At 41.9% G+C, this 22,482-nt stretch overlaps 1 protein-coding gene across 7 annotated transcripts in view; it reads left to right on the top strand.

Annotated features, from left to right (window-relative positions):
• Nucleotides 1-22,482, top strand: part of MIER1 (MIER1 transcriptional regulator) — a 36,629-nt gene that overhangs the window by 3,230 nt on the left and 10,917 nt on the right. For 4 of the 7 annotated variants that reach the window (XM_021535584.3, XM_021535585.3, XM_085586098.1 and 1 more), the window contains exons 2-8: nt 8,828-8,852; nt 10,283-10,428; nt 15,116-15,283; nt 18,034-18,166; nt 19,724-19,788; nt 20,105-20,177; nt 21,811-21,962. In XM_021535584.3, coding sequence (XP_021391259.1) covers nt 10,330-10,428; nt 15,116-15,283; nt 18,034-18,166; nt 19,724-19,788; nt 20,105-20,177; nt 21,811-21,962 — 690 coding nt within the window. In that variant the 5' untranslated portion in view covers nt 8,828-8,852; nt 10,283-10,329. Of the gene's footprint in view, nt 1-5,565; nt 6,600-8,827; nt 8,853-10,044; nt 10,429-15,115; nt 15,284-18,033; nt 18,167-19,723; nt 19,789-20,104; nt 20,178-21,810; nt 21,963-22,482 lie in introns of all 7 variants that reach the window. The other 3 variants (XM_085586095.1, XM_085586096.1, XM_085586097.1) reach the window with 3 other exon arrangements.

Genomic DNA, 22,482 nt, shown 5'->3' with positions numbered 1-22,482 from the left:
ATATATTAAATTTGGGATTAATAACCTGTGCTGGGGATCTTTTTACTTTAGCCTGATTCCTCATATTCCAACATGTCAGAAGTTTGTTCCAGGCATAAACTGGAAAGAAAATATCTCTATCTTAAGATCCTGTTACAGTATTCTGCATTAAGCTGCTTAGAGTGGTTTTGGTGGAGGGAATGCTGATACACACAGATTTTCTTCCAAAATAAGTATTTTAATGCCTCCTGAGAAGAAAAGGTTGGGGCTGAAAAGCTTGATTAGCAGCTGAAAGAGAATGGGTTTTGTTAATTCAGCCTTTATAATGTTGGAGTGAAATGTGAGAGAATGAGATCTTCTGATCCCAAAACTGGAAGAGCTGGGGTCAGACTTTTGTGTTGAACAGGGGCAGCTCAGTACCTGCTGTAATTTCCAGAAGTGCCCAATTCCTGCTGTTCCTTTTGTTCCATGAAGGGATGCACCAGTCAGATTCCTGCAGGATATCACTTGCCAGGAGTCTGAGCATGCAAAACTAAAGGGAACAAGATGAGGGTTTGGGTTTTGTGTTGTTCTTCAGTGAATTAGGAGGAGTAGCAGGGCTGCTGTGTGGGAAAGAGGGTGGGCATGTGTGGTCAGAGGTGAGGTGGGAGCACTGGAGACTAAATATCCCTGATTTTTGGTTGGCATAGCTTGGAATTAACTGCAGGCTGGTTTAGTTCTGGACTGAGGGAGTCTGACAGGTCCTGAAAGGGGAGATCCTGTTCCTCCTGCTGCTTTTGTGTCACCTCCCTGAGCTTCCATGAGTTGACCCACCTCTGGCTGAGAACCTAAAAGTTTCCTGCCGGGCAAGCAGGGAAAGATCCCACAGGAGCTGGAATGGAGCAGCAGGACCAGCCTGGAGACCAGCAGATCCCCAGGAGACTCAGGGCCCTTGTGGCTCTGCACAGCTCCTGCCAGGAGGGGACAGCCAGGAGTGTCCCTCTGCTCCAGGAACAGGGACAGGAGGAGAGGGAACGGCCCCAGGCTGGGCCAGGGCAGCTCAGGGTGGATATTTGGGAAAATTCCTTCCTGGAAAACTTCTCCAGCCCTGGCACAGCTGCCCAGGGCAGGGATGGAGTCCCCATGCCAGGAGGGATTTAAAATCCATGTGGATGTGGCACTTGGGGACATGAGGTGGCCTTGGCAGTGCTGGGAATGGATGGCTTGGAGATGTTTTCCGTCCTACAGGATTCTGTGATTCCCCTCCCCATGGCTGATGCTGGAACATAATTCCTGTTTTCTCCCAAACCTCCAGCAGGCAGCTGAGCAGCTCCTTGTGGTTCTCACCAGAACCTCTGAGGTTCCTCAAATTTCTCACTTGCTGAAATAAGAACTTAAAGTTCTTTGCTTCCTCAGAGTGAATTTCTGAGGGGTTAAAAATCTGGGCTGGCATTTTATGGTGTTGGGAATGTATGGGAAGAAGCAGGAGCTGTGTTGGAGCAGGACCTCTCCTGTGGTGTCAGTGAACAAATAAATGTGTCAACCTAATCTCTTTGAGTGCACTTTAACGTTTTTAGGTTTCTGAAAGTTTTGTTGTTTTCAACCAAAAAATCAGTTTATTAACACGGTGTGCTTTAAGAAGTCGTCTATAAATTCCTCTTGTCTGGGAAAATTTCCATTTTTCTTAATGTTCTGCTTCTTTCAGCTGAAGAATTTTAAACTTTGGGAATGTCACTGAATTCTGTTTTCATCTTTTGAACATTACTTTCTGATTTCTGTTTTGGAGCAGCTTCAGGACAGAATGCTGAAGGAATACGTGACCTGATAACTGTTCTTAGTAACCTTTTTCCTTTCTTAGTGTTTTTATTGAACTAAGGTGTAGTAGGAAGCAGCAGCAAAGTTCACACAGTCACTGATGTGTTTGCTAATTGAGCTGTTTGAACAGTCAGAGTTTTTGAAGAGCTCCTGGATACAGAACAAGGTCAAAATAGATTAAATCTGGGTTTCTTACAGATCTAAATCACCATTAAAATCAGGGACTGACAGCAGTCAATCATATTTTTCCTGGCTTGATCTTAACTGTAACTAACTGGGGGGTTTTGTGTCATTTTGAGCAGTGTTTGGAGAATACTGCACTGAAGTATCAGTGAACCTAAAGGAGAGCTGGGAATTCTGGTTTTTCCCTTCCTTGGTGAGGGAATAAACCCCAAAGTGGTCGGTTATAGGCACTGCTTGGATTCCCTCAAGGGAATTGCAGGCAATACAGTGGCACTCTGCATTTCTAATCTTTAGAAGAGGCTGGCCCTTGAGTTCTTTTGTCATTATAAAAGATATTTTTGAGGGTATTTTTAACGTGTGATAAAACATTGATGTTTGTGGGCTTCCAGTCGGAACTTCAAGTCCTTCCTGACGCAGCAGAGGGATTTAGGCAGACGCTGGAATTGTTGTGAAGTTGTTTCTTTTTGAGCCTTTTCCTGGCCAGAAGCCCCAGGCTGCATTAATATTTCCCTCCTAATCCACTCACGTCACAAATTGTCCATAGGAATGTTTCCTTGTGCTGCCTGGCATGTGACTGGCTGGTTGCTTCTGGAATTCTATAGCAGGATTCAGTCACTCCATAAAATCCCAGTTTTCTTAGCACCATATTTTAGATTATTACAGGAAGTTAAGGAAGAAGCTGGAGTGAAAAGAAATAGGAAGTGGAGAAGTGTGGAACTGAGTCCTTCAGGTAGGGCAGGTGGAGTCCTGATCACTTGTGGTGTGGAATTCTCTTGGGATGGGAAGTTCTCCTGGAATGGGGAAGCTGCAGGGAGCATCATCTCCTGTCCCTCCAGCAGCTTCCTCAGCCTGGTGTGACCTTCTCTGCTCTCAGGGCTGTCTCCAGCCTGGTCTTGAAGACTTCCAAACAAAAACACTGAGGAAAAAGTCCTCTGGATGCAGGGATCAAGGCTCAGAAGGGAATGGCCAAGCCAGGACAGCTCTGCCGAGGTAGAAGCTACAAGGCTTTGATGTTCACATTTGGGATCTGTGGGTTCAAACATTGCACTTGATCCTTGTCTGGAAGGACAGGAATTTTCTCATGTAGCCACCAAAGTAAAATGTAAAAATCCATGGATATCTGAGGGATGTCACTGCAGTTTGGGCTGTGCAAGTGGTCACATGTAGGACTGGAAAAGAGGACCAGAAGTGTTTTTTCTTTTTGCCTTGCCTTCAGTGTGTTGCTATTTTCTCCCCAAGATAAAAATGTGGCTTTTTAAAAATATATTTTAACACAAGTTAATTTGTAACACAACGCACAGAGAGGGGCAGGCTGGGACTGTAGCCTTCCTCTTATGGAAAGGGACACATTTCCTTTGGAATATAAGATGTTGTTCCATCTTTTACCCAGTTCTTCTCTCCAGACCCAACTCACAGGAGAATTTGATAACTTTGGGATATTTTCCTGTTGCAGAGTTCAAGACCTGAACAAATCGATGGGCTTCTCAGGCATATTGCTTTCAATATAAAGAGAATTCAATTCTAGTTTTTAATTGTTTTATGTAACACTTCAAAAGCTATTAAAGATAACTAAGTCAATTTGGACAGGATATGTATTTGTCTTGTAGACACTGCAGATTACTCTGCAAATTTTAAGATGTTTCATTATTCATCAGTTGTGTTAAGCAGTGTGAAAGGTGTCAGCAAAGAGAACAGTTTTGTGTGTCCTGTTGCTTCTGTTCAGGTGGTTGTGCTGTAGGGGAAAGCTCAGTGCATCCCCCCTGGAGTGTCCCAGTCCATTCCACGTGCTGGAATCAGACCTGGCTGTCTCCTGCCAGCTGCAGCACTGGGAATTGCCTGGAATAAACTGGGCAAGGCTGCTGCCTCCTGAGCTAAATAGACTGTCCCAGTGCCATCCCAAATGATGGCATGAGGCTGATGCCAGAGTCCAGGCAGAGGTTTGAGGGGAACGCTGGGGATGTTCCCATGTGTGACACATCTCTGCTGCTTTTGTCTCTCAGCAGTCACAGGTGTCTGAGGGAGACTGGGCAGCTTCCATCTAACCCATATCCATTTATTCTACACCTGGGAATGGATGGGATGGGATCCATCCCATATCCACACCTGGGGAAGGGGTGGGATGGGATCTGTCCCATCTATCCCATATCCACACCTGGGAATGGATGGGATGGGATCTGTCCCATCTATCCCACACCTGGGGAATGGATGGGATGGGATCTGTCCCATCTATCCCATATCCACACCTGGGGAATGGGTGGGATGGGATCTGTCCCATATCCACACCTGGGGAATGGATGGGATGGGATCTGTCCCATCTATCCCATATCCACACCTGGGGAATGGATTGGATAGGATCTGTCCATCTATTCTATATCCAAACCCTGAGGAATGTATGAGACAGGATCTATCCCATCTATTCCATATCCACACCCTGAGGGATAGATAGGATGGGATCTGTCCCATCTATTCCATATCCACACCCTGAGGGATAGATAGGATGGGATCTGTCCCATCTATTCCATATCCACACCTGGGGAATGGACTGGGTGGGATCTGTCCCATCTATCCCATATCCAAACCCTGAGGAATGAGTGAGATGGGATCTGTCCCATCTATCCTGTATCCAAACCATGAGGAATGGGTGGGATGGGATCTGTCCCATCTATCCTGTATCCAAACCATGAGGAATGGGTGGGATGGAATCTGTCCCATCTATTCCATATCCAAACCTGGGGAATGGGTGGGATGGGATCTGTCCCATCTATCCTGTATCCAAACCATGAGGAATGGGTGGGATGGGATCTGTCCCATCTATTCCATATCCAAACCTGAGGAATGAGTGGGATGGGATCTGTCCCATCTATCCCATATCCAAACCTGGGGAATGGGTGGGATGGGATCTGTCCCATCTATCCCATATCCAAACCTGGGGAATGGGTGGGATGGGATCTGTCCCATCTATCCCATATCCAAACCTGGGGAATGGGTGGGATGGGATCTGTCCCATCTATCCCATATCCAAGCCTGGGGAATGGGTGGGATGGGATCTGTCCCATCTATCCCATATCCAAGCCTGGGGAATGGGTGGGATGGGATGTGCCCCATCTATCCCATATCCAAGCCTGGGGAATGGGTGGGATGGGATCTGTCCCATCTATCCCATTGGAAATACATTGGCTGTGATCTCGTGGCTGGCTGGTTGTTGCTGCCAGTGTCCCTCAGCTTGGGAAGTCCTGTGTATCCTGATCCCTGAAGGATCAAGCAGTGGCATTGCAGCAGTGCTGCTGGCTTGGGGCTCAGTTTCTCCTTTCTCTCTGTACATGAGGTTTGTTTCCTGCTCCCCTCAGAGCTGGGGTCCCTTCAGGCTGCTCCAGAACATTTACAGATGTGCTCCTTGGTGTATCCAGTGAGCAAGGACTCCTGCTGCATGGAGATTTTCCTTGTTGTCCATGAGTCAGGAGTTCCTGGGTGATTCTCATTCCTCTGAGCTCACCACAGGCTGTCCACTGTTACCTTTGCTGATGGTGCAGTTCCAGAGCAATTGCAGTGTGTGCATTGCCTGTGGATTGTCACTATCCCTGATTTTTCTCTTCTATTTCTCTCTCTCAGCCTTGGATCCCGTTATCCTTTGATAGTGCCCTTGAGGCAAAAAGTGCTCCGTGCTTCCTTGGGAATGGCTGAGCAGAAAATGAAGATCTCCTGAAGAGCAGGGGTGGCCTTTTCCCAGGAATTCCTCTTGCGTGGCTGTGCCATCCTTAGGAATGTGGGTCTGCCATGTGACCCTCAGCCAGTGCCAGGAAATTGTCATCATTAAATGCCCCCAAAGCCATCTGTTGTCCCCTGGCCAGAGCCACCATCCCTTGGAGGCACAGAATGGGAACAGCTCTTCAAACCAGAGGCTGCTGCTTCACCCTCTGTGCTGCCAGCCTGGCACCGAAGGGTTTCCAGCTCCACCTTTCCACATGTCCGGCCTCAAACTGGTGCTTGCAGCACGGCTGGCACTCTCTGTGCCCGGGATAAAGTCATGGAGAGGCTGGAAAAGTGGTGCCAGTCACCTTGGGGATGGGGCTGCTGAGCCAGCACACCCCGAGGGCTGGGCTGGCACCGCTGGCACAGCTGGCACAGCTGGCCGGAGTGGTGGCAAGAGGTCAGGGTGGCTTTTGGCAGCAGCTGGGCATTAGTAAAGATGAGCTGGAGTGTGACACTGCTCAGAGCTGGAAATAGAAGCAGGAAATGATTGGCAGCTGATCCCAGGCTGGAACGCCAGGAAACGCGGAGCGGAGAATCCACAGGCAGGGCAGATGTCCCTGGCAAAGCCTGGGAGAAGGGACGGAGAGCCAGGGGCTGCTTTTGGGGCTGGGTTTGGAGCCGTGGCTCCCTGAGCTCCCCTCAGCCCTGCTTTCTATCCTGCTTTTCCTTCTGCATCGAGGCCTGGCCCCAGAACTCCCTTCCCAGGCTGGAGCTGAGGTGGGTCAGCTCCTGGGGCATGGGCCAGCCAGAATTCCCCATGGATTGCCACCAAATCAACACTGGCACTGCTGACTGATAAATCCATAAACTGCTTTGCAACTGAGACCTCCTCTAAACTCCTCTGTTGCAGCAAAAATTATCCAGGGAAAGAGTTTTGGAAAGAGTTTTCTATGGCAAAGTGAATGTTAATTTGTAGAAGAGGCTCCCAATAACAGCACATTGTAATTGGCTTTAATAATGGCTTTTCCTTCATTCCATGAGGAATTCTCATTGTGGTTTGGGATTCCTTTAAAAAGTGTGTCCCTGGATTGAAGGAGAGCACGGAATTTGTGCTCAGCTTCAACTGGGAATAATTTCTCTTGGACTGGGACTCACTGGCAGTGGAATCTGGGATATCCCTGGGTTGTGGAAAGGGGGATTTATACCTGGAGTTACATCAGAGCTAAAGTTTTAATAATTTTAATTTAAGAGGAGTTCTAAAATTATATTTGCAGAATTTATTGTTTACTAACGAAAATATTGTATCCCTCAGAATAAATCCTCCTCAGGCCTCTCCAGGCCAGGCTCACATAGTGTCTATTTGTATCTTGGGATAAAATCTTGGGATAACAAATGTTGATTCTTATCTTGGGATAACAAATGTTGATTTGGAAATGGTAGAGGATAGATAATGTTGAGAGAGAAGTGGAATTAGAAAAAAAGTTTTAAAGGGTAAAAAAGGGTTTTGTAAAAAAAAATGAAAGGGTGTTTTTGTAAAAAAAATGAGATATTTTGGAGAAATAGAATTATGAAAGATGGATTGTAGTAGGATTTATGAGGGGTGATTTCAGAGGGTTGGTTTTAAGGTATTTTTAATACAGTGTGATTAAGTTGATAGGTTAAGAAATGTTTGTAGTGTATTGTAATTAAGAAATAGTTGGGTCACACTTTAAAATTTCTCTACAAATTAATTTCCCACAGTTCCCCACCAGTGATTGCTGCAATAATCACATTAAGACTTTGTTAATTTGTATTAATGATCATGTATTGCATTCTGTTAATTATCCAGGTCCATCAGACAACCAAATCACCAAATAAAGACCAGTCCAGGCTGTCTGATCCTGATATTCAGCTCCAGATCAGGAGTACTGGACTCTGGAATTTGTTAAGATTATCTTTGCAAATAAGGATTTTTTTGGGGGGTGGTGATTAGCAAAACTTCCCCTGGTGTTGTGCAACGATGTGCAAAACCTTAGTGGTGTTTCCCCATTAATGTGAATTTCTGTGGGAATCCTGAGGGCTCCAGGGGAGCTGGGGACAAGGGGACACAGGGGATGGATGGATGGGATGCTGGCAGGGAATTCAGTGTTTATTTTCTGTATTTGCCTCGTTCTGGGCACTTTGGGAGCTCATTTATCCACTGGAGACTCCCACAAAAGGGAGGCAGATGTGGAAGGGAAATGATTCCCTAAGAAAGTCTCTTTCTTCTCACTTTAAGGAGCTTTTGATAGAAAAGAACTTCAAATCAGGCAGAATTTTTCCATTTTTAGCTTTTCCTTTGCTGCATCACCAGGCTGAGTCGAGAAGGAGGCAATGAGAAGGAAAATCCTTCAGAAAATCCAAGTTTTTCCTTGAGGACAGCATTATACATTAATTAACATAACAAAATCCGTGGAGCCAAACAATATCTGAGTTTGCAGGAGGTGACAGGAGCACCATGGGGAAAATTCAGTTTTCCTGCCTTGGAAATAAACATTTCATTACCGTGTGCCTGAAAAGAGTGGGAACATTTGCTTGAATTATCCAAACAAATGAGCTTTGAATGGCTGACGTGCAAATTTCCCCCAGGAGGTTCAAGATTGGCACAGGGAAAAGATTTTATGGCAGAATCTGTTTGTGGAGGTTATAAAGACCAGTTTACCAAATTTTGGGCCAAGGAGGGGCTCTGATAGGTGGATTATTAGGGAATCATTTTCTTTCTCTGTCTCAAAAGTAATATTTTCTGATGATGTTTTTTGTATTTTCCTCGCAGATGGGTTGGAGATTAAGATTAAATTGATTTTTCCTTTTTTCTGTAAGGAATTCTTATGATTTGGGATTCATTTTAAAAGGGTGTCCCTGAATTGAAGGAGAACAGGGAATTTGTGCTCAGCTTCTTAAATAATTCCTTAATAATTCCTCTTGACTGGGACTCACTGGCAGTGGAATCTGGGATATCCCTGGGTTATGGAAAAGGGCATTTATACCTGAAATTAGATCACAGCTAAACTTAAAGTATTATTTACCTTGGTGCTTTATTTATACATTTAATTATTACTTGTAAATACATTTTTCTGAAGCGAGTTGTTCTGTATCAGCTGAATAATTTGATTTATACAGGTTCAGCAAAAATAATTTCCTTTCTTTTCTTTTTTTTTTTTAGCCTTCTGTTGAGTCTTCAAGCCCAGGTAAATATTTTTATTAATTTCCAAGGGTTTTGGCATCCTTTGAGTGGAAAAACTATCCAGGAGTTCCTTCAGCTGGGTTGTTGTTGCCTCTTGAGGTTTTATTTCTTTCTGAGAAATAATTAAGTGCTTCATAATTAAACCTTAGAGTCGCTCCTCCCTGTCACACCCTCAGCATGGGGACACGGTTTGGAAAATGGAATTTAAATTGTCCAGGGAAAAAAAGGGGAAAATATGAGTGGGGTTGGGATTAAAAATCAGAAAAGGGGGGAAAAGCAGGGTTGGAATTAAAAATCAGGAGAAAAGGAAAATATGACAGGGTTGGGATTAAAATCAGGAATTGCTGAGTGACATCTGCCAGACCTTTCCTCCGTTCATTGTCACCAAATGGAGGCACAGAGCTGGGAAATGCCTCAGAAATGAATTTTTATGGCTGGGAAACCTGGGCACTGGGAATTTTGGAAAAGGCATTTTTGTGTTGCAGCTGTGAGTGAGGGAGGTGCCCACAAATAAAGGAGTTTTTGTTTGGGAGCTTTTTTGGTTTTATTTGCTGAGTTTTTGTTATTTCTGAGAGTTTTTTATTTCGGAATTTTTTTTCTATTTGTGAGGTTTTTAATTTGTGAGTTTTTGTTATTGGGAGTTTTTGTTATTGGGGGTTTTTGATATTGGGAGTTTTTGTTATTGGGAGTTTTTTTTAATTTTTGAGTTTTTTTAATTTGGGAGTTTTTGTTACTGGGAGTTTTGGTTATTGGGAGTTTTTGTTATTGTGAGTTTTGTTTAATTTGTGAGTTTTGGTTATTGGGAGTTTTGGTTATTGGGAGTTTTTGTTATTGTGAGTTTTGTTTAATTTGTGAGTTTTGGTTATTGGGAGTTTTGGTTATTGGGAGTTTTTGTTATTTGCAGGTTTTTGTTATTTGCGGTTATCTGAGTTTTTTGTTTTATTTGTGAGTTTTTAATTTTTTTTATTTCTGAGTTTTTTGTTTTGTGAGTTTTTTATTTGATTTTGTTATTTCTGAGTTTTTTGTTTTATTTGTCAGGTTTTTATTTGTTTTTATTTCTGAGTTTTTTGTTTTATTTGTCAGTTTTTTATTTGTTTTTACTTGTGAGTTTTTATTTGCTGATTTTTTAAAGCTGACTTTTTATTTGCCGAGTATTTATTCGTGGGTTTTTATTAGTGAGTTTTGACTCTCTGCAGAGCTGAACGGAGCAGTCAGTGATTATTTTAGGGTGAGAATTTTCCCTGTCCTTGCTGCCAGCATCTCCCCAGAGATGGGAATTCCCTGGGCAGCGAGGCAGACACTGAGGAACCGGGGCCAATAATTGGAATTTCTGCTCGCGATTCTGCCTCGAGCCTCACCTGGAGAAACAACTGTAAAAAACCCAAGTGTGGGAGGCCTGGTAAAAGGAGGTAAAATTCTGGGAATGTTCCCCAGGAGGTTCTGCAGCCTCTGATGACCATGAGTTTGACCCATCTGCTGACATGCTGGTGCACGACTTCGACGACGAGCGCACCTTAGAAGAGGAGGAGATGATGGAAGGAGAAACCAACTTCAGGTCTGAAATTGAGGATCTCAACAGGGTAGGTGGCCTGAAGGGATCCCAAACCACACCCACGAAACATGCAGGGGTTTTTTTAATTGTCATAAAAACATTAATAAAGAAATAATAAAGAGGGAGGGAAAGGCTGAATAAATTTACCAGGAATTTGGGAAAATAAGTGGTATATAAATATTAATAATCTGCATCTATAGGATGAGAATTTTAGAAGCAATATGAATTAAAATATCATCTGAATAAAGAGGTGGAGGAGGAGAAAGGCTAAATGAATTTAACAGGAATTTGGGAAAAGTAAATATTAATAGTGTGCCTGCTTAGTGGCTTTTTGCATCTATAGGATGAGAATTTTAGAACTAATAGAATTAAAATATCATCTGAATAAAGAGGTGTGTGGGGGGGGAGAAAGGCTAAATGAATTTACCAGGAATTTGGGAAAATAAGTGGTATATAAATATTAATAATCTGCATTTATAGGATGAGAATTTTAGAACTGATATGAATTAAAATATCATCTGAATAAAGAGGGGGGGGGAGAAAGGCTAAATGAATTTACCAGGAATTTGGGAAAATAAGTGGTACATAAATATTAATAGTGTGCTTGGTTAGTGGCTTTTTGCATCTATAGGATGAGAATTTGGAACTAATATTAAAATATCATCTGAATAAAGAGGGGGGGAAAAGGCTTAATAAATTTACGAAGAATTTGGGAAAATAAATAGTGTGTAAATATTAATAGAGTGTTTGGTTAGTGGCTTTTTGCATCTCTAGGATGAGAATTTTGGAATTAATAGAATTAAAATATCATCTGAATAAAGAGGTGGGGGGAGAAAGGCTAAATAAATTTACCAGGAATTTGGGAAAATAAGTGGTACGTAAATATTAATAGTGTGCTTGGTTATTGGCTTTTTGCATCTATAGGATGAGAATTTTAGAACTAATAGAATTAGAATATGAATTAAATTAATTAATATGAATTAAAATATCATCTGAATAAAGAGGCGGGGGGAGAAAGGCTGAATAAATTTACCAGGAATTTGGGAAAATAAGTGGTACATAAATATTAATAGTGTGCTTGGATAGTGGCTTTTTGCATCTCTAGGATGTGAATTTTAGAACTAATGTGAATTAAAATATCATCTGACTACACTTGTGTATTCCAGATGCACCTGAGTAGTGCTTGTAGATTCTTATTTTAAAACAAAACCCATCATAATTCACATTTCTTGTGCATTTTGATACAGATATCTGTCTACTAGTGGAGCACTCAGGAATATCCTCATTTAAAGGAAGAGGCAGAGGAAATGATGTCCAAACCCTATTTAGCATGAATGATTATGCCAATAGCACTCTAAATTAATTTGGTGCATTTAATCAATATTTCCAGTGTAAATGCTGATTTCTTCCTGGTTCTGCTGTCACTTCTGCATTGTCCTCAATTATTTCTCAGGCAGGAATAATATTCTTAAATTACCAAGTAGGTTCATTATAAATGCAAAGTAATTTAGATCCTGTCTGTGGCCTTGTTGGCCTCCAGAACAGATCATTAATGATTCACAGATGAATATTTGATGTACAAACCCTATTTAGCTTAAGTGATTCTGCCAACAGGATTTGAAATTATTTTACTCCATTTAGTCTATATTTCCAGTGGAAATTATATATTTTTTTTTTAATCTGTTAATTTCCAGGTTGATACTCAATGGAGAACATAAAGATAAATAAATAGTTGGGGAATCTAAATGTGCTCCATGTAGATGAAGTGAGGAATGGAGCTCCACATGCCTCTCATGTGAGGTTTAAAAGGAAAATTGGATTTTTCCCTTCTTACTTCATGCAACTCTCTCACCACATTACAACCCTTGAGTTTATCCCCTCATATCCAGTGGTTGCCTCTAGCTGTGGGTAAATAATAAATAAATATATTCATTTTTTTCACCTTTTTCAATTTTTGCAATACCTTGAAGCAATGAAGAAATCCCAGTTTTTGTTTTCTTTTGGAGAGTTGCTGGTCCCTGGAGCTCTTGGAATTGCAACGGACTATTTGAAATTAAGAGGCTTAACCTGAGAAAAATATTATAAATACAAACCTCCTTTGCTGGGTAACACAGGGTCAGTGATAGTCTGCTCCATCATTCACAAATACCTACAAACTCCAGTCAAAATTTTCATTTTTCATTCTCAGCCCTATGGGATGGGAGTGCTTAAAGACAAGATATTCCTTTCCAAAATGTCCTGGAGAACATTTGGATGATTCAAATATGATTTTTCTGCTAGCTCTGCTGCCAGGTTTAATTAAGAGCACAGGCCTTTCATGTTGTCTGTGTCAGTAAAATATTAATTCCCCATCAATTCCCACGATGGGAACCAGGGCTCAACATTTAATTCCATGGTTTTTGTATGATTGGGTGTAGACCTTAACAAAGAGTAGGGGAACAAGAGGTAGAACGGCTTCGTTCTTTGGAATAAAATAAAATAAAATAAAATAAAATAAAATAAAATAAAATAAAATAAAATAAAATAAAATAAAATAAAATAAAACAACAGATAAGAAGTGTTGATAACCCCTGTCACTCTTGTTTTTACAGAGCACAACCAACTCCCCTTTTGTCATTGGGATTATTGGGATGTTTCCAGAAATTAGATCAGTGCAGGCCCTTAGGGTAGGAAGTCTAAGGTCAGCCAATAACTAAAAATATCTGATTATCAGCCAACATGTGCATTAGATACTAAGGAAAAACTATTTAGAGCAAGCACACAACTCCAAATAATAAACAAAGGATTTGATGCTTTGAGAGAGAATTTTTAAATGATCCCTGAGAATTTCTGCTCTGAAAAATCTTAGAGATGATTGTCCTGAAGGCTGGACACTGAGGATTAAAAGTAATAAAGGAATTAATTAGCAGAGCCAGCAATGTTATTAATAGTATTTATTAATAATATGTATTAGTAATTTTTATTAATAAAGGGGAGAGTTTGGGAGCCTTTGTTGTACTTGAATTAATTTGAGAACTGACAGTAAAAATTGAAATGTCTCCTTAGAGTGGACCAGCATTTTAATGATTTTTAAATAAATTTTTTAAAGTTTTTAGCAGATTTGTTTCCAGCTGGGGGTAGGTTTGGAACCAAGCACCTTCAGATAAATGGGAAATAAAAATTCCCACTGTCCTTCTCTGGGTATCAGGGATCCTTCACCCCATCCAAACTCTCAGAAAAAGGAGAGGTCAGGACTCTGAGAGGAGCATTTTGGGTGGGGTTTTATATTCCAGAATTGTGGAATTGTCCCTGGAGCACAACTTCCCCTAAAAGGTGGAATTCCATGTTCCAGCCAGGTGTTGTGATTGAGCAGAATTCTGGGAGTCACTCAGGGATTGCTGCTGACACATCCCGCCCACTTTCCCACCAATCTGTACTAAAATCCACATTTTCCAGCTGGTTTTGGGCAGTGCAGGGAATACCAATAAATATTCCAGTATTTGCTCTGGGTGCTGAAGGTGTTTGATAAAAACAAACCCTTTTAATGAGCTTGATGGCCCCTTGGAGATCCTGTTGGGGTGGGAGTTCTGCTGCAAATAAATCAAGGATTGGGAAAGAAATTATCCAGCAGAAAAAAAAAAAAAAAAAAAAAAAAAACACACACACAAAAAAAAAAAAAAACACCACAAAAACAACCCACATTTTCCTTAGGAGCCCAAACTTCCCATTTTGTCAATCCATCCCTTTTGGGATGGCCATTCTTGGTGTGGGTGCCCTGATCCCTTTGGTTTGTGGGGAAGTGCTCACTTGGATGCTGTGGAAGAATCCCTGTGGAATTATTCCAGTTAAATCCCAGTTTTTGTTTGGCTTTGGCTCAGGGAAGTGACATGCTTATCCAGGAGATCCTGTTGTGGGAGGTCTGCTGCAAATAAATCAAGGATTGGGAAATAAATGATCTGGCAGAAAAAAAGCCCAACATTTTTCTCAGGAGCCCCAACTTCCAATATTGGGATCTCCAAAATTGGGGATTGGGATTTGGGATCCCCAACCCTTTTGGGATGGCCATTCTTGGTGTGGGTGCCCTGATCCCTGTGGTTTGTGGAGAAGTGCTCACCTTGATGCTGCAGTGCAATTCCTGTGAAATTTCCCTCTTAAATCCCAGTTTTTGTTTGGATTTTGCCCAGGAAAGCAACATGCTCATCCAGGAGAACCTGTTGGGTGGGAGTTGTGCTGCAAATAAATCAAGGATTGGGAAAGAAATGATCCTGCTCAAAAACCCCACACATGTTTCTCAGGAGCCCAAACTTCCAATTTTGGGATCCCCAAAATTAGGGATTGGGATTTGGGATACCCAGCCCTTTTGGGATGGCCGTTCTTGGTGTGGGTGCCCTGATCCCTGTGGTTTGTGGGGAACCTTGGAGCTATGGAGGAATTCCTGGGGAAATATCCCGATGAAATCCCAGGTTTTTTGCCCAGGAAAGCAACGTGCCCATCCAGGAGATCCCATTGTGGAGTTCTGCTGCAAATAAATCAGGGATTGGGAAATAAATGATCCTGCTCAAAACCCCCCCACACATTTTTCTCAGGAGCCCAAGTTTCCCATTTTGCCAGTCCTAGTGACCATTCTTGCTGTGGGTGCCCTGGCCCCTGTGGTTTGGTGAGAACCTCTGCAGTTCCTGTGGATTCTCCCAGTGAATTCCCAGTTTAACATTAATTTTTTGTTGGGATTTGCCCAGGAGAGTGACATGCCCATCCAGGAGCTGCTGAGCCGCTACGGCTACGATGGCACCGTGCCCCTGCAGGAGGAGGAGGAGGAGGAGGAGGAAGAGGAGGAGGAGGAGGAGGGAGAAGATGATGATGATGTCGATAACGATGACAACAGCGGCTGCAGTGGGGAAAACAAGGTACATACATGAGTGCTCATTTGCATATGTAAATTTGTGATTTGCATACCCACACTACTCAGTGGCCCAGGTCGTGGCAGAGCTAATTTGTTAGAGTTTATTTCGTAAACCTTGCTTTACTACTAAGGTTTATTCTTAATTACCAATCCGTATTTCTCTTAATTGCTCTTAATTCCATCTCTCATCCCAAACAGAGGCAATTGAAAATCCCTGGATGCAGCATCCCGTGAGGGATGGGAATTGTCCTTCAGAGCTCAGCACTGACATTTTAAATGCCTGCAGACACCTTTAGAGATACAGCTGAACACTTACTTGGAGTGGAAAAGCTGATTATTGAAACTGCACAAGTGTGGAGTTGGATTAAATGTGGCTCTGGGTCTTGGAAATCCTGCAGGTTTTCCAGCTTGAGCCTTTTAAGTTTGTTTTTCCAGCCTGGTTGTACTTGAATTAACTCAACCTAATGCTTTGAGTATCTTTGCCAAATGTTTAGTTTTGAGCTTAGCATCTTCAAACTCCTTTTCTGTGTTCTCTTCAAATAGTTTTCTGATTTTAAAAAAGAGATTTTTCTACTTGGAATATAGAGTCCTGTCATGGGCACAGCTGCTGCATCCTGAATTCCATTAAGATACAAACCCTTTGGAATTGTCAGTGACACAAAAGCTGAGGCATTAGAGGAGGTTTCATTTCCTAATGTGCCTTTAAAAGAGATCCATTCTGGCCTTTTGGTACCTTTACCTGTTTGAGAATCCCTGGAATGGCACATCTGAGTCAGGACCTGAATTCCTGGGATTTGCAAGCTGCCTTGGCAGGTGCTGCAGAAGATTGTTCTTTGTGGGGGTTGAACAGTTCAAAAGGAGATCCAGAGTGAGATTGGATCAGGAAATTTCAGGGGAGGGGGAGAAATTTATGTAACATGAAGGCTGCAGGGAGAATTCTGTCAGGAGAATTCTGTCAGGAGAATTTCCTCATGGAAAGGGGCTGGAGTGTCCAGGGAACCCTGGATGTGACACTCGGGGCTCTGGGTGGTGACAGCATGGGGATGGGCCCCAGCACTGGCCCAGTTACACCAGTTCAGCCCTGCTCTGGGAGCCAGGACCTCCCAGTTCAGCCCAGTTACACCAGTTCAGCCCTGCTCTGGGAACAAGCACCCCAAATCCCATCCCAGTTCACACCAGTTCAACCTTGCACTGGGAACAAGGATCCCAAATCCCAGCCCAGTTCACACCAGTTCAGCCCAGCCCAGCACTGGGAACAAGGACCCCAAATCCCATCCCAGTTACACCAGTTCAGCCCTGCTCTGGGAGCCAGGACCTCCCAGTTAAGCCCAGTTCACACCAGTTCAGCCCTCACTTGGAACAAGGACCCCCATATCCCAGCCCAGTTCAGCCCTGCACTGGGAGCCAGAACTTCCCAGTTCAGCCCAGTCCATCCCAGTTCAGCCCAGCCCAGCACTGGGATCGACCCAGTCCAATCCCAGTTCAGCCCAGCCCAGCACTGGGATCAGCCCAGTCCATCCCAGTTCAGCCCAGCCCAGCACTGGGATCAGCTCAGTCCAATCCCAGTTCAGCCCAGCCCAGCACTGGGATCAGGCCCTGTTGTAATTCCTGAAGTTGTGGTGGTTTGTCTACAAATAAAGGAATTTATTTGGATTTTTGGCTCAATGCACTGAGCCAACCCTCTTCTTCCTCAATTCACATGGATTTTTATGGCAGGTGCCATTTCCATCTACATCCCTCTCATTTTTATTGAAAATTTCCAAGGAAGGATTTTAAGACCAAAGTAAAATTTTATTGAAATGAAATTCAATGAGAACCACGAGGATTAAAATAAAGCAAAGTTGAATATTTCATTTGGGTTCATATTTCTGATTTGTTACATCCTGGCTGTTCTATTGATCTGCTTAAAAACAACCTCAGAGTACATTTACACATTAAAATGTTACTAATAAAGGAATTTATTCTAATAAAGGAATTTATTCCTATTTTTGGTCTTCATTCAATGCACTGAGCAGGCCCTGCTGTTCCTGAGGGGTTGAACCACTCAATTCATATGGATTTTTATGGCAGGTGCCATTTCCATCTAAATTTTTATTGGAAATTTCTAAGAAAGGATTTTAAGACCAAAGTAAAATTTTATTGAAATGAAATTCAATAAAAACCACGAGGATTAAAATAAAGCAAAGTTTAATATTTCATTTGGGTTCATATTTCTGATTTGTTACAGTCTGGCTGTTCTATTGATCTGCTTAAAAATAACCTCAGAGTATATTTACACATCAAAATGTTACTAATAAAGGAATTTATTCTAATAAAGGAATTTATTCCTATTTTTGGTCTTGACTTAATGTACTGAGCCAGCCCTGCTGTTCCTGAGGGGTTGAACCACTCAATTCATATGGATTTTTATGGCAGGTGCCATTTCCATCTACATCCCTCTCATTTTTATTGAAAATTTCTAAGAAAGGATTTTAAGACCAAAGTAAAATTTTATTGAAATGAAATTCAGTAAAAACCACGAGAACTTAAAAAAGCAACGATTTCTTTTTTATCTACTTCAAAAACAACCTCAAAATGTGTTCACACATTAAAAAGTTAAATTCATGTTGGCTCAGCCTGGACAAACCACAAAGAAAAGCGATCTGGGGTTACCCTACTGATAAAATCTTGCCAAAAATCAGATTTTTCGCTGCCAGGGATTGCTGAGCTGCTGCTGAATTTTCCCTGATGGATTTTGATTTGCTGCTGTGGCAGGAGGAGACCATCAAGGATTCCTCAGGGCAGGAAGATGAGACCCAATCCTCCAACGATGACCCAGCCCCATCTGTTGCCTCTCAAGACCCCCAGGAGATCATTCGCCCTCGGCGCTGTAAATATTTTGATACCAGTAAGTCCAGTTTAATCAGCCCCAAAACCCCAGTGTTCTGTGCCAGAAATGCACTTTGAGCCCTAAAAATACTGATTTTCCTCTTCACGGCTCCGCTGCTGATGAGAATTGTGCTCCAAACAAAGAAGGAAAAGTCCTGGTTTTAGCTGAGGGTGAAGCTGCTCTGCTGGCTCTGTGAAGGACAGGAGATAATCTCTGATTTTACAAGAAAGGAGGAGATTTGGGGGGGAAATTAAAAATTGAAATTGCAAATTGAATTTTTACAGGTTGAAATTAATTGGTGTGCTCTGGTTATTTGCCAAAACCTGGCCTCTGTCCTCATCCAAAGGAGCTCAGAGTCCACCTAAAGGGAAAAATCAGCTGAAATTCCCTACAAATAAAACACAGATTTCCTCAGAAAGAGAAAATAAAATCTGGGAAAGGCCCACAATTGTTAACCCTGAAAAAGCAGAAGGGGGGCTCACAAAGAAGAAAATTTGCTTCAAGAATTCCAGTTTTGATTCTGTTGCCAGCACTCAACTGATCATTTTCATTCTTACTTTGTTTCCAAATTGAGTTTGCATCCACTGAACTCTGATTTCCCTGGAATCTCCCCTGATGGGATCTGACCCTTTTGGGCTGCTTGGGACAGCAGATATTTTATCTTTCTTCAATAAAAGTGGCAGTTGCTAATTGAATTCCTTCTGTTCCGTGCTTGAACAAATAAAAGGTTCCTCACCATACCTTACACTTGATGATTATTAGTTGTGAAGTTGCAAATATGTAATTTTTAATTTGTGGTTTATTTAAATCCAAAATTGCCAAGGAACCTTTAAATTTAAATGAACAATTGCCAAGTGTGTATCTGTGCAGAGAATTGCAAATACCTTCAATAAATTCCTATTTTTAAGCACAGAATTAACTTCATTAGAGTGTATTGCATTAGGTTTGGGCTTTTTTACAGCTTTCAGCTGGGTATAAAATATCATTTGATGTATAAATAACTTTAATGCTGCTGTATCACATCCTGTACAGAAACCAGCACCTTGTGAAAGGCAGCTGGGCTATGCCATAAAGAGCTTAACATTCCTGCCAGTCCTTATCCCAGATAATCTCCTGGAAGTGCTGCTGGGCATCCCAGGCTCCTAAATCCCAGCAGGAAACACTCCCAGATTTCTCCCACCTTCTGCTGAGATCTACCTGAAATTCCCTGGAAAAAGGGCAGCAGCAACTAAGCCACGAGCTGATGGAAAAGGGGTTGAAACCTCCAAAAATATTCCCACAAATTTAGAATAAACTTGAATTATCATTTAGAATAAACTTCCTTTAAAACCGAGGGAAAAGAAATTTGAATTTAGTAACAAATTGAGAAGTGTTTTTATTTATGTCTGAATTTCTCAGAGCCTGGCTTGTATCTTAATCCAAATGTGGGTGGGTCATTTTTTAATCTTGTCACTGCTGAGCCATGAGTGTTGTCCCCAAAAGTGTCCCTGAGATAAGGAGGGAGGGAGGGAGCAGGGCTGAGGCTGCTGCCAGCCCTGCTCCTCTGGGCTCAAATGGCTGCAAAATTCCTTGCAGATAGCGAAATAGAGGAGGAATCTGAAGAGGATGAAGATTACATCCCCTCAGAAGACTGGAAAAAGGTAAATATTCATCCCACATATCATGAATAATTAATTCATCTGTTACTGGGTAACTCTGAGCTCTGTGGAGCACTGAAATCCTCTGCAGTTTTCCCTCATAAATAGAAGAGTTTGGGTAATGAGAAGTCTTTAAATCCTTCCCAAACAGTCAAAAATCCATTTCCATATAGCTGCCTTCAATTTTGATCCTGTTAATTGCATTTTTAGGTTTTAAACAATGAAAGTTTTAAGAGGGGAGGAAAAAAAGATGTGGTCGTGCTCCTGTTTGCTAACAAAAAAATCTCAGGGTGGTTTCACTTCTTTTTATTCCAACCAGGAAATCATGGTGGGCTCTATGTTCCAAGCTGAAATTCCAGCTGGCACCTGCAAATACAAAGAAAATGAAAAAGGTGAGATTTGACCATTTGTTGCTGTTTGGGATTAATGTCTGCTTAGGAGAAAGAAAAGACTGGATTGACGTCACGTGTCTTAATAAATAAATGAGTGACAATTAGAGCCACCATCATCAAATTAGAGCTCATCCTGTGCTTCAGCAGAGCTGGAGGAAGAGGAAAAGAAGGATTTTATTCTTGAACCTTTGGATTCTGATTTAGTGACCCACACAAGCTGCAGCCTCTTCACTTACGGATTTCTTTCATGTAAAATGAGACAGCTAATGGAGAAATTGTACTGCTGGAACTGGATTATCACATTAAAAAGGGCAACATGGTACCAGCAGCTTTGGTTTTCATATTTTGTTCCTCTTCAATCAGGAGTAAGGAGTTCTGCTTTTGTAGATTTTTTTTTTTTCCCCAGCAATTTTCCCCCTCATCCCAAGCAGAGACTTTGGCTGGATGCTGTCAGAAAAGGCAGATCCAGTTTAAACCCAGCTGGGAGCAGAAAAAGGAAATTTTCCTGCTCATCCAGCCCCTTCCTAAGGATTTGCTCACACTGCAGGTCAATGAGAATGGATTTCTTTGTAGTTTTGTAGAATTTAATTTTTAAATAACCACCACAAAGCCTGGAACCCTCCTAGAATCCAAGTTTTTGCTCAAATATCTCATTGCCCAGGGAGGTGGGGGATTCCCAAGGTTCCCTGGAGGCTCCAGGCCAGGCTGGACAGGGCTTGGAGCCCCCTGGGCCAGTGGAACTCCCTCCTCCCAGTGGAATCCATGGAATTGGATGATTTTTAAGGTCCCTTCCAACCCAAAGCATTCCAGGATTCTCTGACAGTTCCTATAACTCTTTTTTTGTTTTTTTTTTCCCTTGAGTGAGCAGCCAAACATCAGCTGAGTTGGAACTCAGAAACAAAATCCCAGAAAATTCCTGGGAGCTGTTCCCAAAGCGTGTCCTGGGTGAAGCAAAGCTGCTTTCTTTGCAAGGCATTTAATAATTTCTTTGCCACTTTGGGGGGTTTATTTGTATTTATTTCCATGATAAATTACTTTTTCCAAGTAGACATTGATCCCTGAGCTTTCCCCACGCCTCCCTCCCTGTGCTTTCCCAAGCATTCCTTTGGAATCAGTGTTCAAATTCCTTCCTTGCTGCTCTTCCTCACGTTGTTGGAGCCCACAGACAAGGTCTGGATATTTTCCTACTTTAACAGCCAGAATTTAACTTCATTTTGCTGCAGTCCAAAGCATGGCTCTTCCAAAATAAAACTCTTCCAAAATAATCAGGGGATATCTCACTTGGCCCACATTTCTCCATTAATTTGAGTTTACTGTGGCTTCCCTGCCCTGAAACTCCTGTGAAAGCTCTGGGAAAAGGTGGAGCTTGGAATTCTGGAGTTGCAGGATGAGTTCTATAATCCAGAACCCAGATCATGGCAGGGGTTTGAAGGCCAAGTCCAAAACCCAAATCCAAAACCCAAATCCAAAATCCAAAACCCAAGTCAATTGGATCTCTGCATCCATGAGGTTTCCCCTGATTTCCAGATTAATGCTGCTCGCAGGGTCGATCAGAGACAATAATTACCTTCATCATAATTTCATTTTATGATCATGATTTCATTTTCTTGTGCTCTCCCTGGGGTTTACCCAGTGTATGAAAATGATGACCAGCTGCTCTGGAATCCAGACTTTCTACCAGAGGATAAAGTGATAGAATTCCTCAAGGAAGCCTCGAGGCGCACAGGAGAGGAGAAGGGCCTGGATGCAATTCCTGAGGGCTCCCACATTAAAGACAATGAGCAGGTATAAAAAATAACCACAATATGCCGTTTATTTTCTAGAATTAATCGTTTCTTTATTTCATTTTACTCACAAGAGGTAAAATTGGGTTTGAAGGTTTATTGTTCCTTGTGGAAATAGAAATTTGATGAGGATTTTACCTCTCCGAGAATATTAAAACTATTAACTTGGGCTTAATGTTGATTTATTTAAAAGAAATACATAAGAAAATAAATAAGATCTTTATATATATGTATATAAATCTGTATTAATTAATTCTCTCAGGGACAGAATCTTTCAATGATGAAATTCTTTATGAATGCACACTTAATTTTTTCTTCATACCCAAAAAAAAACCCCTACACATCAATTTTACAAATCAATTTTACAAATTCCTGTAATGGATGAAAAAGCTTCAAAAAAATCCTCTATCACTTCTACAAATGTGTGCAGTGGATGGAAGAGTTGCAGTGCTGTGCTTGGGTATTTTCTTGGTCTGTAAATGGAGAATTGGAAATGCAAACACAGTAAATACATCTTCAAT

This window comes from Lonchura striata, chromosome 8 (assembly GCF_050655825.1).
Source record: "Lonchura striata isolate lonStrDom1 chromosome 8, ASM5065582v1, whole genome shotgun sequence".
In the NCBI taxonomy this organism is placed as follows: Eukaryota; Metazoa; Chordata; class Aves; order Passeriformes; family Estrildidae; genus Lonchura; species Lonchura striata.
The sequence above is the reverse complement of the archived record's forward strand: the minus strand, read 5'-3'. Positions and strand labels throughout refer to the sequence as shown.